Genomic DNA, 15,320 nt, shown 5'->3' on the forward strand with positions numbered 1-15,320 from the left:
TATTGATCAACGCTTTTTGAACTAGTTTTCCCTCCCTAATTCTAATCTGTATTCTTCATAGTAAATCAGTTTAGAAATGCTTATGCAGCCAAAATGACCTTGAGACAAGGGTTATTGATCAATCACTTTGAAATGAATTAATGGTATATTCCCAGGCTTTGCTAGCTGTGAAGGCTGTGGTGATGACATTGATCCAAATTAGTGGTATGACAGATAGACTCTAATTCTCAGGATCATATACTATAGCATCAGTTGTTCACTTCTTTTAACATCCATAGCAATGATATCAGATATACTTTATATATTTTGCTGTGTCACTTTCCACTAGAAAATATTTTAAAGAGAGACTGTAGAGGCAGTGTGGATTCTGAAGCCAAGCTGCCTAGTTCCCAGCTTGTCCACTTCCTCATTGTGTGACTTTGAGGACTCTTAACCTCTCTATCAGAGAAGGCAATGGCATCCCACTCCAGTACCCTTGCCTGGAAAATCCCATGGGCGGAGGAGCCTGGTAGGCTGCAGTCCATGGGGTCACTTAGAGTCGGACACGACTGAGCGACTTCACTTTCACTTTTCACTTTCATGCATTGGAGAAGGAAATGGCAACCCACTCCAGTGTCCTTGCCTGGAGAATGCCAGGGACGTGGGAGCCTGGTGGGCTGCCGTCTATGGGGTCACACAGAGTCAAACACGACTGAAGTGACTTAGCAGCAGTAGCAGTAGCAACCTCTCTATGCATCAATTTCCTCTTCTGTAAAATGGAGGTAATAATCATACCAAACTTCTAGACTGATGATAAGGATTAAATGAGATTTTGGACATATGTTCAGGCTGTGTGTTAGCCATTACTTATAATATTTATGTTAATAATCAGTCATAGGGAGTAGCCACCCAGAATTAACCATTTACTGTCTAAGCCTCACATTCTGAACTTTACTGAAAGGAAAGAAGTGCACATTTGCTGTCAGGTACTATGATGGAGTATCTGTTATCTCATGTGAAACTCACTACAATCCTGTCCACTAGATGGTTATCTCCATTTTAGAGATGAAGAAGGTATGGCTCCAAAAACTTAATAACGTGTCCCAGATGGTATAGTGCTGAAGCGAACTTGAGCTCGATGGCACTGCTCATGTTTTCTTTGTGTAATTTGTTCCTCCTTAGAATTCTCCAGGGATAAGTGACAAAACAGAATTAAAGGTACACGTCAAAGCTGGAGTTTTCACAGTGCCCTGTGCTCTCCTTTCCCTTCCTCTCCTGCAGAGGTTGCCTGAGATAATGTCTTATCTTTGTGGTCCATCCTGCACTTGCGACTATGCTAAGGAGAGAGAGGCAGCCTGCATGGCCCCTGTTCTCCTGCAACCCCAGCCATGCCTCATATAATTCCACGCTGTCTCCTTTGTCATGGAACAGCCCATCTTCTCAGTAGGATTCAAAATACTCATACCATTACAGCTCTCAAGAGCACCAGAAAGGAGTCAAGACCCTCTAGAGTCTCTCCAACACTTCCAGAGAGCCTAGATCTTCCAGAAGGTTAAAACCTTTGTTATTCTATCAAAGTCTCAGACATCTTTTGGATGCAGTTCATGGATGTTTACACTGGAGAAGTTCTGAAAGTCTTCCTAACTGCCTGGGCATCATTAAGATGCAGACAATTCTAAGATTGCACAACTCATCTTGTAAACGCGTGGCTTATAAAGTCTCCACACCTTGGCAGTTGGAAAGAATATAGATTTGAAGATAACACTTGGGGACTTTATGGGAATCAACATCATTTTGTCTGTATGCTCCAACCTTCACTTTCATTTGTGGTCCACCTCCCTTCATCCTGCACCACACCCTGAAATTATAGTTATTTGTAAGAGTGTGGACTTATGTTCATATACATCAGGTTGTTTTTTCAATATTGGTTTCCAAGCCCATGCATGTTGAACAATTACCACTCTACCTCAAACTCACTGACTATGCAATCAAGACTCATTATTACCCCAGTTCTCATCCCATTCACACACCCTTTATGTCTCAGAACAACAGTAAATGGAGAGCAAGGTATATTGCAGGACATAAGGAAAAGAAGAAGGCCAAGGACATGCAGAGAAATCTAAACTAAAGAGGGGGAAAATTTAGGTGAAAATGGTTTCTTCTGAGAAGCTTTTTCATCTTTGGTGTTTGTGAAATTTTATTTTGTTAGGTCTGTTCCCTCAATCATGATCTCTTGGGTCTGGTGGAAAGCTATAATTTTTGGAAAGCTCATTTCTGCAAAAACTTATGGTTATGGAGGAAAATCAATGTTTGTAAGTCCTTGAATCAAGTCTAAAAAGTCTGTGTGGATATGTAGTGTCTCATAAAATGTAACATAGAAAGACATGTAGAGTGGCAGAGCTGGAAAAGATCATGGGGACCATGTGAAGTCAAGGGGAGCTGAATGATTTATGCAGGTTATATGACTATAAGGAGGGGTAGAGAGACTGAACTGGAAGAGACCTCCTAACTGCTAAGGCAGTATATTTTCAAAATTATCACAGGTTACTAATTATTTGGAAGCATCTGAGCCAAATTATAAACCATGTATTGTGAGAGAATCTTAGCAAGAAGAGACCTTAGAGATCATTTAGTGCCATCTCCCTCAGGCTGTAAGAATCCTCTTGGTGACATCCTTTACAGATGTCCACTAGTCCCTACCAGCTTAAATCTGATGCTTAGAAGCTCAGTACTTTATAAGGCAACTTGTTTTGTCTTTGGTTATCCCTACATATTGGTAACTTTATCCCAACTAAAGGTCTTATTTCTATTTTTAAAGTGCCAGTCCAGAAGGAGTGCGTGTGGCCAGAGGGAAATGGAATGGTATTAGCAATGGTGTAGAGTTTTACTCTTTTTCTCATCTTAAAATTAGAATAGTAATGCCTATCTTACAGTGTCATTGTGTGGATTAGTGAAGTGAAGTGAAGTCGCTCAGTCATGTCTGACTCTGCGACCCCATGAACTGTAGCCCACCAGGCTCCTCCGTCCATGGGGTTCTCCAGGCAAGAATACTGGAGTGGGTTGCCATTTCCTTCTCCAGGGGATCTTCCCAACCCAGGGACTGAACCCAGGTCTCCTGCATTGCAGGCAGATGCTTTAACCTCTGAGCCACCATTGTGAGGATTAGAGGAGCAGTTTATAAAGTATCTAACATAATAGCTGCTTCAATAGGTACTCAAATTATAGTTATTGTTGGCGTTTATCATCTTGATCCCATTTTTTTTGAAATTATGCCCTCTGGAGCAACATAGACTATGTCTAATACCGCAAATATTTGAAGGCAGTTAGCATGACCTCTAAGCCTTCTTTTCTTCAGACTAAATATTCCCTGATTCTTCTACCACTCTTCTGTGATGTATTTTGGATGCCTCCATTGCTTTCATTCCCGCCTATTTGTCAATTTCCCCCTTAAAATGTGGTGGCCAAATGTGGTCAGTCCGATGTACTCGACAGTGAAATAATTACTTCCCTTGATCTGGACTTTGCACTTGTCCTACAGCAACCTAGATTTATGTTAGCATTTTTGGAGGCCAGATCACACAGTTGGCTCCAGTAAAACCATGTTCTACTATCCAGAATGTTAGTGATGCCTCCCAATATTGTGTCAACGACAGATTTGACAAGCATGAATTTACATCTTCATCCAAGCTGTTGATAAAAATGTTGAACAAGGAAAGGGCAAAGGTTGAACCCCCAGATTCTTCCCTGTATATTGACATCCATCACTGATTGGTAACATTGTTTCACCAGCTCAGAGTCTATGCACCTATACTAACAAAAATAGCTCGGCGAGATACAGTCACTCTTTGTGTTTTTGAAATTGGATATTTAATTCATCTAAAGATAAAATGCCATTCTTTTATCGAGGAAGACAGGTTTTGAACCCATAATTAGGAAAATGTGAATTCAGAAAGTAATTTCATGTTTGAGTTACTATGTAATGCTGAAAGAAAAAAAATCATCTTCTCTTTATGCAAAATGATAATGCTTGGTTAAATTTGTTTATTTTTCCAAAATGTTTTGAAATTACTCTCTGGGTCTTGGGGGAGGAGGCTGGAGAATTTGCAGATTTCATATGTGGGGGAGAAAGGAGATTTTTGAAGAATAGCATAACTTTTAGGAGTTTTTTCCATCTCTGAAGGATATCACAGAGACAAAGAGATCTCTTTAAAAATGTTGGTGGGGATGTGTGTGAAGTATATTCCTGGTAGTCTTTTTTATTCTTTTTAATGATTCTCAGACAACATTCCTAGACTTTTTGAGGGGAAAGGTATTTCTCTCTCTCTCATTTAACATGCTTCACTCTGAATAAATCAAACCAATTTCTTTGTATCACGTTTCAAAAACTTTGAACAAAGGTTTTCTTGGTTTTCATGGTGAAGGTAAAGAATTATTATGGACATATCATTTGAGCCAAAGTGCTCAAAGACTTGAAGTTCATTTCTAAGTACTTTCCTTCAAGGGCTCATTCAGTGTCTTCTCAAAGACTTTGATTTCCAGTGTATGTTCCAGGTTTGTGGCTTTCTTCTTAATTCTGATCCTATTTCTCTAATATCTAACGTATCTTAACTTCTCTTATTGTGATCATACTTTGAGATTTTAAAGTAAACAGACAAGAGAGCTCACATTCTCAAAATTCACCCAGGAAATAAAAGATAAGATTTCATCATACTGAATATTTCAGGCATGTCATTTTATAGTTTACTCATTCTCTATAGTTTACTGTGTGCCTACCTTATGCTGGGCACTGATCTGGGCAACAGAGACTCAGTGTGGAGTAAAGTCAAATTTAGTCCCTTCTCTCATCTTGCTTATATTCTAGAGGGAGCAACAGATTTTAGTCAAATAATCAAAGACAATTGTGAACTTGTGTAAAGTGCCGTGAAGGAGGGGGAGATGGTGCTCATTCTTGGAGAGGTCAGGGAAGGCGTTCTCACGTGATGCTCAGTTTGTGATTTGAAGGTGCAGGTAGGGAAAGAGCACAGGTAGCAGAAACAGCATGTTCAGCCCGGTACCGACATATGGAGCAGGATGAGAGCAGGGAAATTCCTGCAGGTGGAGTGAATCACAGGGAGCGAGAGTGAAGGTGGTGTGAGATGAGCTGGGGAGGTCGGGAGGCTCTCATGCAGGCCTTGAAGATCATGCAGAGAGTGCTGTTAGGGTCTTCTGAACCATGAGAAGCCATCTAAGCAGCCTGGAGAGGGTGGGCAATGTAGAGGGATCTGTATGTTATGTGCTTGGTTTTGCCTTTTGAAAAGATGACTGTGGCTGTAGTATGGGAAGGAGGAGGAAAGGAAGTCAAAGTGAGTGACAGGGGCCTGGTTTGGAGAGCGCTTGTTGAACCCAGGAAAGAAGATGATGATGGTTGGGTAGAAGTTGGTGGAAGAAGAGACAGAAAGAGAAGAATGATGCTTGCATTGAATTTATGGTACTTGGGGACTCCACGTGGGGGTGATAGAAAAGAGATGCCAAAGGTAACTCAAAAAGGGTTTAGACATTTTATATTATTGTCATGAACTTAAAGAAGATTATTTTTAAAATCATATGGCTCTGTTGATAACTTTCACTAGCACAACAGAAATAATAAAATGAAAGTCAGAAATCCTTCTGTGCCTGAGATCTATTATTAACAAAATAGGTGACTGTGAACAAGATGAAAAATTTTGAATATCTTGAAGGATCTAAACAATGGAAAAATAATACTTGCAATGTTTACTTCATCACAACCTCACACTAAGACCTCGGAAAATGAGTTTGTTGAGGTTCACCTTTGAAAGAAATAATGATTATCTTTATTTTCAGTATTACTTTTCATTTGATTCTTTAGACCTCTAGATCCCATAAAAATAACTCAAGCATATCCCTGTGCTGCCACCCCAATACAAATCACTATTTCCTTTCATCTTACTTTAACCAACCACAATATTTTCCCATGTCAGAAAAATCTTCCAGTATATAACAGGAGCCTTTGGATCATGTGTGTGTATGTCTAAACCTGTTCATGCCTTTGGGACCCCCGACAACACAGTCAGCTCACAGTCTAAGCCAGGTGCCCAGTTGCCATCTGGACTCTGGACAGACTGTGTGGTCAGGATTTAGAAATCAGAAACCTGGGAAAGGTGCAAAGTGATGGACACAACCACCCCCGCCACCATATATGTTATCACCATCATTTAACACATAGTGCAGGAAATCCTGTTCTTTGCAGAAGAACTTCAAAGAACCACTTCCTGTTCTCCTGAGTACTGTTTATTTTCTTCTTTGCTAACCCCAAAGCACAGACAGATAGCTATTTTTCCTCTAGTAAATTGCTAGTGACACTCCATTTCTTTCCTGTCATCCTCAGCCCACTGTCCAACTGACCTCTCAGATTTCCATACCCTTCTAGGCTAAGGAGCTGTACTTGGATGTTTTCAGTGGCCCACTGACTTATGTAACTTTGTCCTGTACTTTCTTTTTCTTTACTAGGTTCTGAATTTCTCACATTTCAGCCCTCTTATGCCTCAGCGTGAATCCTCTCTTCTTGCCCCAGTGACATTCTTTTCTAAGCATTGACTTACATACACTATCACATGTGAAATAAATAACTAGCATAAGCTGCTGTATAGCACAGGAAGCCCAGCCTCGCACTCTGTGATGACCTAAAGAGTTGGGATGGCGGGAGGACGGAGGCTCAACAGGGAGGGGATATACATATATATATATATATATATATATAAAATTATGACTGATTTGCATTGGTGCATGGCAGAGACCACTGTAACACTGTAAAGCAATTATCCTCCAATAAAAAAGAATAAGCACTGTCTTTTAAGCTAGCTTTATCATGCATATTTTACCTTGCATGCATGCTAAGTCATTTCAGTCACGTGCAACTCTTTGCGACCCTGTGGATTGTAGCCCTCCAGGCTCCTCTGTCCATGGGATTCTCCATGTAAGAATAGTGGAGTGGGTTTCCCTCTTCCAGGGGATCATCCCAACCCAGGGATCGAACCTGTGTCTCTTATGTCTCCTGAATTGGCAGGCAGGTTCTTTACCACTAGTGCCACCTGAGAAGCCCATACTTTACCTTACTTTTGAATTTTAAACAAAGAAGCTTTCACTCATGTCACCAGAAATAAAGACAGGATGTTAAGTCACTCAAGTGACTCGGTTGTGCCATTATTTTCTTCCCTACTTTATTCATGTATGTAGGTGTGTTTACTGAATGCCTACTGTGCTCCAGTCCCCATGGGATAGAGTCATGAACACAAACATTGTATGTTCTAGAGGAAAAGACAGTGAACAAGTAAACAGGTGAACAAGTGTTGTCAGTATTCCATGATTCAACCGAAGTATTAGAGATTTATCTTATGGGAAAACAATAGAGAGCTGTAACTCACTCTCATCACTGAACCCCAGACACCCTGTTGTCTTTCACCGTCAACATCCTCACTCCCTAGGTTGTTGAGCTTGGGTCATGCATGCTCAGATTATGATTGAGAAAAGTAGTTTCCTGGGGAAAAAAAAGAGGTGGTTACTCGTATAGGACTGAAAAATAAAAAATAACAAGTGTGCTTGTCATTCAAAGCAGGGTGCTGAATGGCTTTTCACTAAATCATAATGTTATGCACTTACCACAGAAATCATTTTCAAATGGAATATATATCACCCCGAGTCAGAGCAGATATGCACTAAACCTCACATGGGAGGTGGCAGGGTGATTAGTGAACTTCCAGGTATTTTCTTATGTGCCTTACTCTTAAGGCGAATAGTTATTTTTCATCTCCTTGAAGCTGTAAGTTATAACAAAATAAATGGACCCATGGCTTGCCAGAAGCCATAACTCTGTATTTAGTTGACATGACCAGATTCCCCAGTTTGGCCTTTGAAAGCCTGAGAGCAGAATAAAGCATTAACCTCTTCTGACCCTTTCCCCTCTGTCTTCTCTGGGCAGAATATCTCGATGCATAACCCTGTTGGTGGGGCCATGGCGGGGCCTGGAGCTCACCAGCTCGGCAGCGCCCGGATGCCCAACCATGACACCAGCGTTGTGATTCAGCAAGCCATGCCGTCACCCCAGTCCAGCTCTGTCATCACGCAGGCCCCTTCCACCAACCGCCAGATCGGGTAAGGAGATCTCCTCGGTTGTCTCTGGGTCCTGGCCAGAGCTCAGGGCAGCTTCTGGACTTTCTTCTGGTTTCTAGTCTGCAGGTTGGATAAGACAGAAGTTGGTTTTCCTCGCTGTGTGATACTGCCTAGAGCTCAGAGTGATGTTTTTGATGGGAGAAAGGTAGAGGGGGTCTCTGTTTGGTAGAAGCTCTTTGACCGTGGCTCTGAAGAGAAGAGCAAGTCGTTCTGTGTCATTGTTCCTTCAGAGAAGATTCTTGAACCTTAAAGTGACTGTGGGGAAACCCCTTGGATGTTGGGAGCAGAGTGTAGTTCTCAGGACAAATGCTTGAGGATGGTGGAGGGAAGTGTCACCCACCCAGCTTCCTCGCTAACAGAGTATGTGCCTCCATTCCTAAGACCAATGTCCAACACCCGTCTCTCTGGTATGTTTCCACAGTCCTCCTTCTCTCTGATGATTCTTCTTGCTTCTTTCCCTTGTTAATATTAATACCTTCTCATTAGCTCGCCTCTCTTTCTGCACTGGTTCATATTCAATCCTGGAGAAGACAAAACAAAGAAGGCAGACCCTATCCTTCTCATTTATGTAAAAAAGAAAATACTGAAGCATTGAGAAAAATAGGTAGAATGCTCCCAGATACTGTATCATGGCATGGCACAAGCACTGACTCCTGAGTATCATGTGATAGCTCTTGGTCCTTGTTACTCAGAGTGTGGTCTGAGGACTGGCAGCATGGGTATTACCCAGGAGCTTCTTAGAAATGCAAACTTCTGGCCCAGCTTCCTGCTCTCCAGAATGAGGATGGTGTGTCTTCTCTCCACCCTCACAAGAGTAATGTGAAAAGGAAATAAAAAATTTAAGAGTGCTTGGGATCTTAGGAAGAAAAAGTAGTAACTTAAGCCAAAGAGCTATGATAAATTTATGTTGCTGGATGCTGAGAACTCCTTGCTCCTTGTTCCTAGAATTCTCTGTTTAAAATAGGAATGGGAGCTTGCTGTATTTGGTGTGCATATCAGAATTTAGTTTGAATTTTCCACTGAATAGTAGATATGTAGAATAGTAGATTTTAAGAAAAAATTAGAAGCTATCTCACTCTTTGTCAGTATCTTTTCCCTTCCTTGTTTTAAAAGTGTATAAGAATTCCCCACCCAGAGGGAGCACTAGGGACAATGGCTTATCCCTCCTCAGAATACACTAGAAAGGGTACCTTGTCTCTCACATTTCTCAACTTATCAGGATGAGTTGTGACATATAAAGACAAATCTTAACAAGTGAGAGTTGTGGGTAATAACTATGTTGTGAGTTTGCCATGGGAACCTTTGGTTTCCCATTCAAGAAACAGAAAATTAATCTGGCCATTCGAATGCTTGGTTTTGTTGGAATAAGCCAGTGCTAAAGTTGCAAGTGTGTCTGTGAAAGAATCTTTTTTTTCTCAAATGTCTATGGGAGTAAATGCTTCTCCGTCCAAAGCAAGAACCTGTAATATACTAAGAAGGTGGGGTCATTAAAGACAGCATCTCAGTCTCAAGGGACTCCTTCACTCCAGTGGCTTGGCTTTGGGCAAACAATTCACAGCTAGGTGAGCTAATTATAATTATTTTATTTTTCTTTCAAGGGGAAAAAACATAAAATGTGCTAGATTTTATTAGCATTTTTACAGCATTCCTTCTCCCCTGGAGTTCTTCTGCCTCCTGCCCCCTAACTTCCCTCTTGGAGGCCCTTAGTTTTTGGCCATTGTTAGTACAATGGTGGTTTTTGTGAAACAATCTTTTAAGGGTTAGCACTAAATTCTAAGATGGGTGTTGACTCTGTCAATAATTTAGCCAGCTGGCCAGGGCTGCACAGTTGGATGACATTTCTAGGCTGTGTCACTGTGCCCTGTCAGGTGGGGGTATGTGCCATCTCCCGACCCACTCTGACTTCCCGTTTATTCCCAGTCCTGGGGTGTTATGTGTCTCTCCTGGTGTTTTCTAGGAGATAATTGTCACTTTCAGGACTCTGTCTCCTTGCCAAACTTGAGGGAGGCTGTTTCTTGCTTCAGATTCTTCCCTGCTGTGTTTGCCATGTTGATTCCAACCCCCACACCCCATCATTTCCATTTTTCTCCATGTGACCCATCTAAAACCTTGCCCGGATGATCATGGGGGCTCAGCAACCCATCTCACCAGTAGATTCAGAATGAAACTCTAGGTGGTAACATTTGGGGACGGCTGACTCTTTTATTTCTCTCAGCAAAGAGGAAATGAGTACTTATTTTAAAACATGAGTTCCCTCTGGAGACTGTGTCTTTAAATGAGCATTTGAAACTGCAGATAGTTTTCTTTCTTTTTTTTTTTTCCCCTCTGAGGCTGCACAGAACCATATTGTAGTAATATTCTGATTTTTATCACAACCTCAAATATTTAAGTGTCAAAATCTGGCCAAGCCACCTGCAAATGTTTGCCATGGCTACTGGCCAACAAAAACAGCAAACAGCAATGAAAGTCTTCATTCAGGCTCCGTGCTTAAGCTGCACCCAGCCAGAGAGGCTGGGACCCACCTGTGCCCACGCACAGGGCTTTTTTGCTGTGGCCAGTGGGCGTCTTCACAAATAGAACTTTGCGGGAGAGAGAGGGGGCCACCCATCTCCCGTTCCCCCCTTTTCTTCCCTTTGACTAGTGCTGGGTTTCTGTTGCCAATCCCACTTTTATTCTCCTTTCTGCCACCATCCCCCCTTCATGCTGTATTTAAACTTAGAGGTTTAAATGTATTGGGAGTGATATTGACATGAAGGACTGGAAATGGGAACAGTGCCTGCTCCTAAGGAAGATTTGTAGGACAGAGTGTAGGCATCCTTGTGAGCATTTGATTTTCATATTTTTGGAGCAGGCACTGAGTCAACGTAGGACCAAATGGGTGGAAATGCAAAAGTCTGAGATAGACAAATCACGTGGGCAAACTTCAGTCTGTCCTCTATCACCCCCTTCCATCGCCAATGCCCAGTTCTGTCCAAGTAGTGCTTTTTATCGCGATAGAAACTGGAGGTAAGTATAAATATCCCAAATTGCACTCGTGTGGTTAGGCAGGCTAGAAAAACACACAGTGTTGGAGAGTGTGGGAGGCATCCCCAAACTAGTGACTACTTGTGCTTAGTCAAACTGGCAGACACCCTGTCGAGAAGAGTGCCTTTGGCTGATTGATGGTAGCGTTTTAGGAGATAAGTTTTCCAGATGGAAAAAGAAAAAGAGGGAGCCATGGGGTGTGGGGGAGACAAGCGAGACAGAAAACAAGCATGTGTTAAATACAGATGAAATCGATTCTCCCTTGGACCAAATATGTGGCAGATTCCAAGCAGTATCTCTCCTCTAGTAATTTTTTTTTATTAGAGATCATGTAACAGGCTCATTAATTCAGGATCCAGTCTGCAACTCCTGAGAGCATGGTGGAAGAGCAGGTATCAGTAGTATAAATTCTCTCTCTCTAATTCTGTCTCTCTCTTTCCTCATATGAGAAATTTTTGTAGGAGCCAGCAATCAATTGAGAAGGTGGCTACAATTTTAATAGATCCTAGCTTTCCTTGGTGGCTCAGTGCTTAATAATCCGCCTGTCAAGCAGGAGACACAGGTTTGATCCCTGGATTAGGAAGATCTTCTAGAGAAGGAAATGGCAACCCACTCCAATAGTCTTGTCTGGGATAATCCCATGGACAGAGGAGTCTGGCAGGCTGCATTCCATGGGGTCGCAAAAGAGTTGGACATGACATAGCAACTGAACAACAGCAAATTCCTAGAGAAACCTATTTCTCTTTATGGACCAATGTTATTAGATAATTCATGCTTGGTAATTTTTTTAGGAAGACAATGAAAGTAATATGGAATGAGGTGATCTATAACAATGGATATCAGTACAGAGTTCTGACAGGTTGTGAGAAGCACTTCCAAAATAGTCCATAAAATTTCTTCCTGTATTCAGAATGTTCTATAGATTTAGTTCTCCCTGTGGAATTGGCAAATGCATAAGCTTGTTAGATTATTGGTAAAAAAATTATTTGCCAGTAATTGTTTACAGTGTAGATGTGATATATCTAACATCAGGATATACAAATGTTCCTACCGAGGCTGATATTTGAAAAGAAGATATCTGGTCTTTTCTGGAATATTCTAGTTAGGATATCAAGAAATTTGAAAATATGTTTGACAGCATGTATATATAAAACCTCTCTCTGATTTTATGCCAGTTTTAGTCTTGGCACATGTATCTTTCTAGGTATATTAGCTGTTTCATCATACACTCTATTTGCATAAAGCTGTATTTAGGCAACGTAGATCTAAGATTTGGCCAGAAATTTATAGAAAATATAGCAAATCTTGTAAAAATAAAAAGGAACTGATACTCATCATAATACAATTGTATTTCTCTCACCCTTTCTGAGCTTTTTTTTAAAAAAAATAACAGTAATAAAAGAAGAGTTTATCACATCTCAGAACTTATTGATGTAAAAAACAATGCCACTTTGCCTGTTGGAGAAAGTCATGTGGTTTTTTGTACGAGTTGCTGTCGATGCTTGAGGTGTCCATTGAGATGGGAATGTTAATTGATTCAAGGATTTCTGTGTCTGTCTTTCTGAAAAAAGGGAAGGGAAAGGTCAGTAAATGATGCCATCACAAAAAGGCACTGCTTAAAGAAAACTTATGTGAAACATCAGCTTACAGTTGACTCATACTGTAAAGAATTTGCCTGCAGTGCAGGAGACCCGGGTTCAATCCCTGGGTTGGGAAGATCCCCTGGAGAAGGGAATGGCTACTCACTCCAGTATTCTTGCCTGGAAGAGTTCATGGACAGAGGAGCCTAGCAGGCTACAGTCCATGCGGTCACAAAGAATTGGACATGACTAAGCTACCAACACTTTCACATTTCACAGTGTGAGTATGCTTGTTCTGTATATGCATAGGTGTATACATCCATTATGAAGAGTTTTCTTAAACTCCACAGATCAACAGCATGAATTAGACTGTCACTGCCCACCGCAGGCCAGTGCTAGCAGGGCGCAGGCCAACCTTCTTCCTCCTGGATGCAGCAGCCAGCAGGTCCCGGCTTATCACTCCCTGCCCCCACACCCACACCCCTCTCCAGGACAGCTTGAAGCCTCCTTTAAGTAATTCAGACCCGAAGCCATTATTTCCTGCTTTGTGTGTTGCAGAATATCACAGCCATGAACATTGCTTTATTGTTAGAAAGTTGCTGGGTCTTTCACAGCCCCGAGAACATTTATGAGGCCCTTCAGGGGAATGCTTTCTGGGAGGGTTGACGGACTTAACCATATGGCTCCCGTTAAATCCTGTGCAGAGCCTTGAGAAATTACCTCTGACAAGAGGGCCAGCAGCTTTCTACTCAAAGAGTTTTATGTGTGGAACGAAACATTAAGTACTGATACTTGAGGAAATATAAGGTTTCTTAACATTCAAAAGTTGTAATACCACAAGGTATTGTGGCCAGATGAAGGGGGCAGAGCCAGGATGCCGGAGCACATGGCTACATCTTCCAAGAGGCAGAAAAGCAGCCCTGCTCTCCTCTCCTAGCCTGGCTCTTGCCTGTGATCCCTCAGGCCAGCTTTGTTGTGTCTTAATGTCTCAGTTCCTCACCTGGAACACAGCAAGGCAGATATCTTCGCTTAAACAATAGACGTCTACTTTCCACAGTTTTGGAGGCTGGAAAGTCCAAGGTCAAGATGCTGGCAGATTTGGTTCTCGGTGAGGGCCCTCTTCCTGACTCACAGATGACTGTCATCTCACTGTGTGCTCACCTGATCGCTTCTCGTTGCATACAGAGAGAGAGAGAGACAGGCAGATTGACAGAGAGCGGAGAGGGCTTCCCTGATAGCTCAGTTGGTAAAGAATCCACCAGCCATGCGCAAGACCCTGGTTCGATTCCTGGGTCGGGAAGATCCACTGGAGAAGGGATAGGCTACCCACTCCAGTATTCTTGGGCTTCCCTTGTGGCTCAGTTGGTAAAGAATCTATTTGCAATGTGGGAGATGTGGGTTCAATCCCTGGGTTAGGAAGATCCCCTGGAGAAGGGAACAGCTACCCACTCTAGTATTCTCGCCTGGAGATTTCCATGGACTATATAGTCCATGAGACAGCAAAGAGTTGGATACAACTGAGTGACTTTCATTTCTTCACTTCAGAGAGAGGAGAAAGAGACAGAGAGTGAGACCTCTGGTATCTCTTCCTCTTCTTAGGACACTAATCCCGTTATAGGGACTCATGACCTCATTCAAACCTAATTACCTGAAAAGGCCTCACCCCTAACCATCACATGGAGTTAAAGCTTCAATATATGAATTTGGTGGAGAAGGGAATGGCAATCTACTCCAGTATTCTTGCCTGGAGAACTCTATGGACAGAGAGTAGCCTGGTGGGCTACAGCCCATGGGTTTGCAAAGAGTCAGATATGACTGAGCGACTAAAACAACATATGAATTTGGAGGAAGACACATTCAGTTTGTAAAAGCTAGTCTTCTTGGGAAAGAAAATTGAAAGTCACACTTTAGTGGCTCAAGCTATTTGTTAGAGAAGTTTGGGATTAGCAGGCTAATACTAAAGAGAAGAAAGGGAGCTAACATTTATCCAGCATCATCTATGTGCAGAGCACTGATTTATCTTTGTGTGTTGCTTTCCATCATTCTCCAAGAGTCTGGAGAGGCAGACATTATTTGCTCCAGTTTTACTGCTCAAGGAAGAGAAGTAACTTATCCGAAGTCACTCAGCCAGTGAGATGAGCAGAGTTTTGAGTGTGGTTCTGTTGGACTTCAAAGCACATGCTTTCCCTGTGCTCCTGCCTATAGCAGTCCCAGTGCCATGAGAGGTACATGAGCATGTCTGACCATTTGGGAGAGTCATCTACCCACATGAGTTGGTTAATGCTTAGTCTCTGGTTACAGTGTGAAGTGCTTCCTTCACATACCTACAGGCTGGTCAAGGGCGGAGGTAGACACACTGAGTTTCCAGCAGCTGCTTAAGTCCTTCAGGAGAAAAATACAGGAGTTCCCTGGCCCTCAGAAAGGGAGTTTGTAGGTTGTGAGACAACATGGATACAGAGAGAGAGAACCTGACCTGGGAGATCTCTTGGCCAAATCCTCTCACTTTTAAGAAAACCAGATTCCTGCCTAAGAGTGGCTGTCCTTTCTCCAACCACTTGGTTGCTTTACATT

General features: G+C 42.1%; 1 protein-coding gene across 16 annotated transcripts in view; it reads left to right on the forward strand.

Moving 5' to 3' along the window:
* The window catches only part of CREB5 (cAMP responsive element binding protein 5), a 489,069-nt gene that overhangs the window by 212,756 nt on the left and 260,993 nt on the right, over nt 1–15,320 (forward strand). For all 16 annotated transcript variants that reach the window (XR_015162484.1, XR_015162487.1, XR_015162485.1 and 13 more), the window contains one exon: nt 7,955–8,127. Coding sequence is in view for 13 of the 16 variants with exons in the window: in XM_086396401.1 (XP_086252527.1) it covers nt 7,955–8,127 (173 nt within the window). In the remaining 3 variants the exon portion in view is untranslated. The remainder of the gene's footprint in view (nt 1–7,954; nt 8,128–15,320) is intronic.

This window comes from Bos grunniens, chromosome 4 (genome assembly GCF_055505025.1).
Source record: "Bos grunniens cultivar Pamir isolate PY7600 chromosome 4, Bosgru_T2T1.0, whole genome shotgun sequence".
NCBI lineage: Eukaryota > Metazoa > Chordata > Mammalia > Artiodactyla > Bovidae > Bos > Bos grunniens.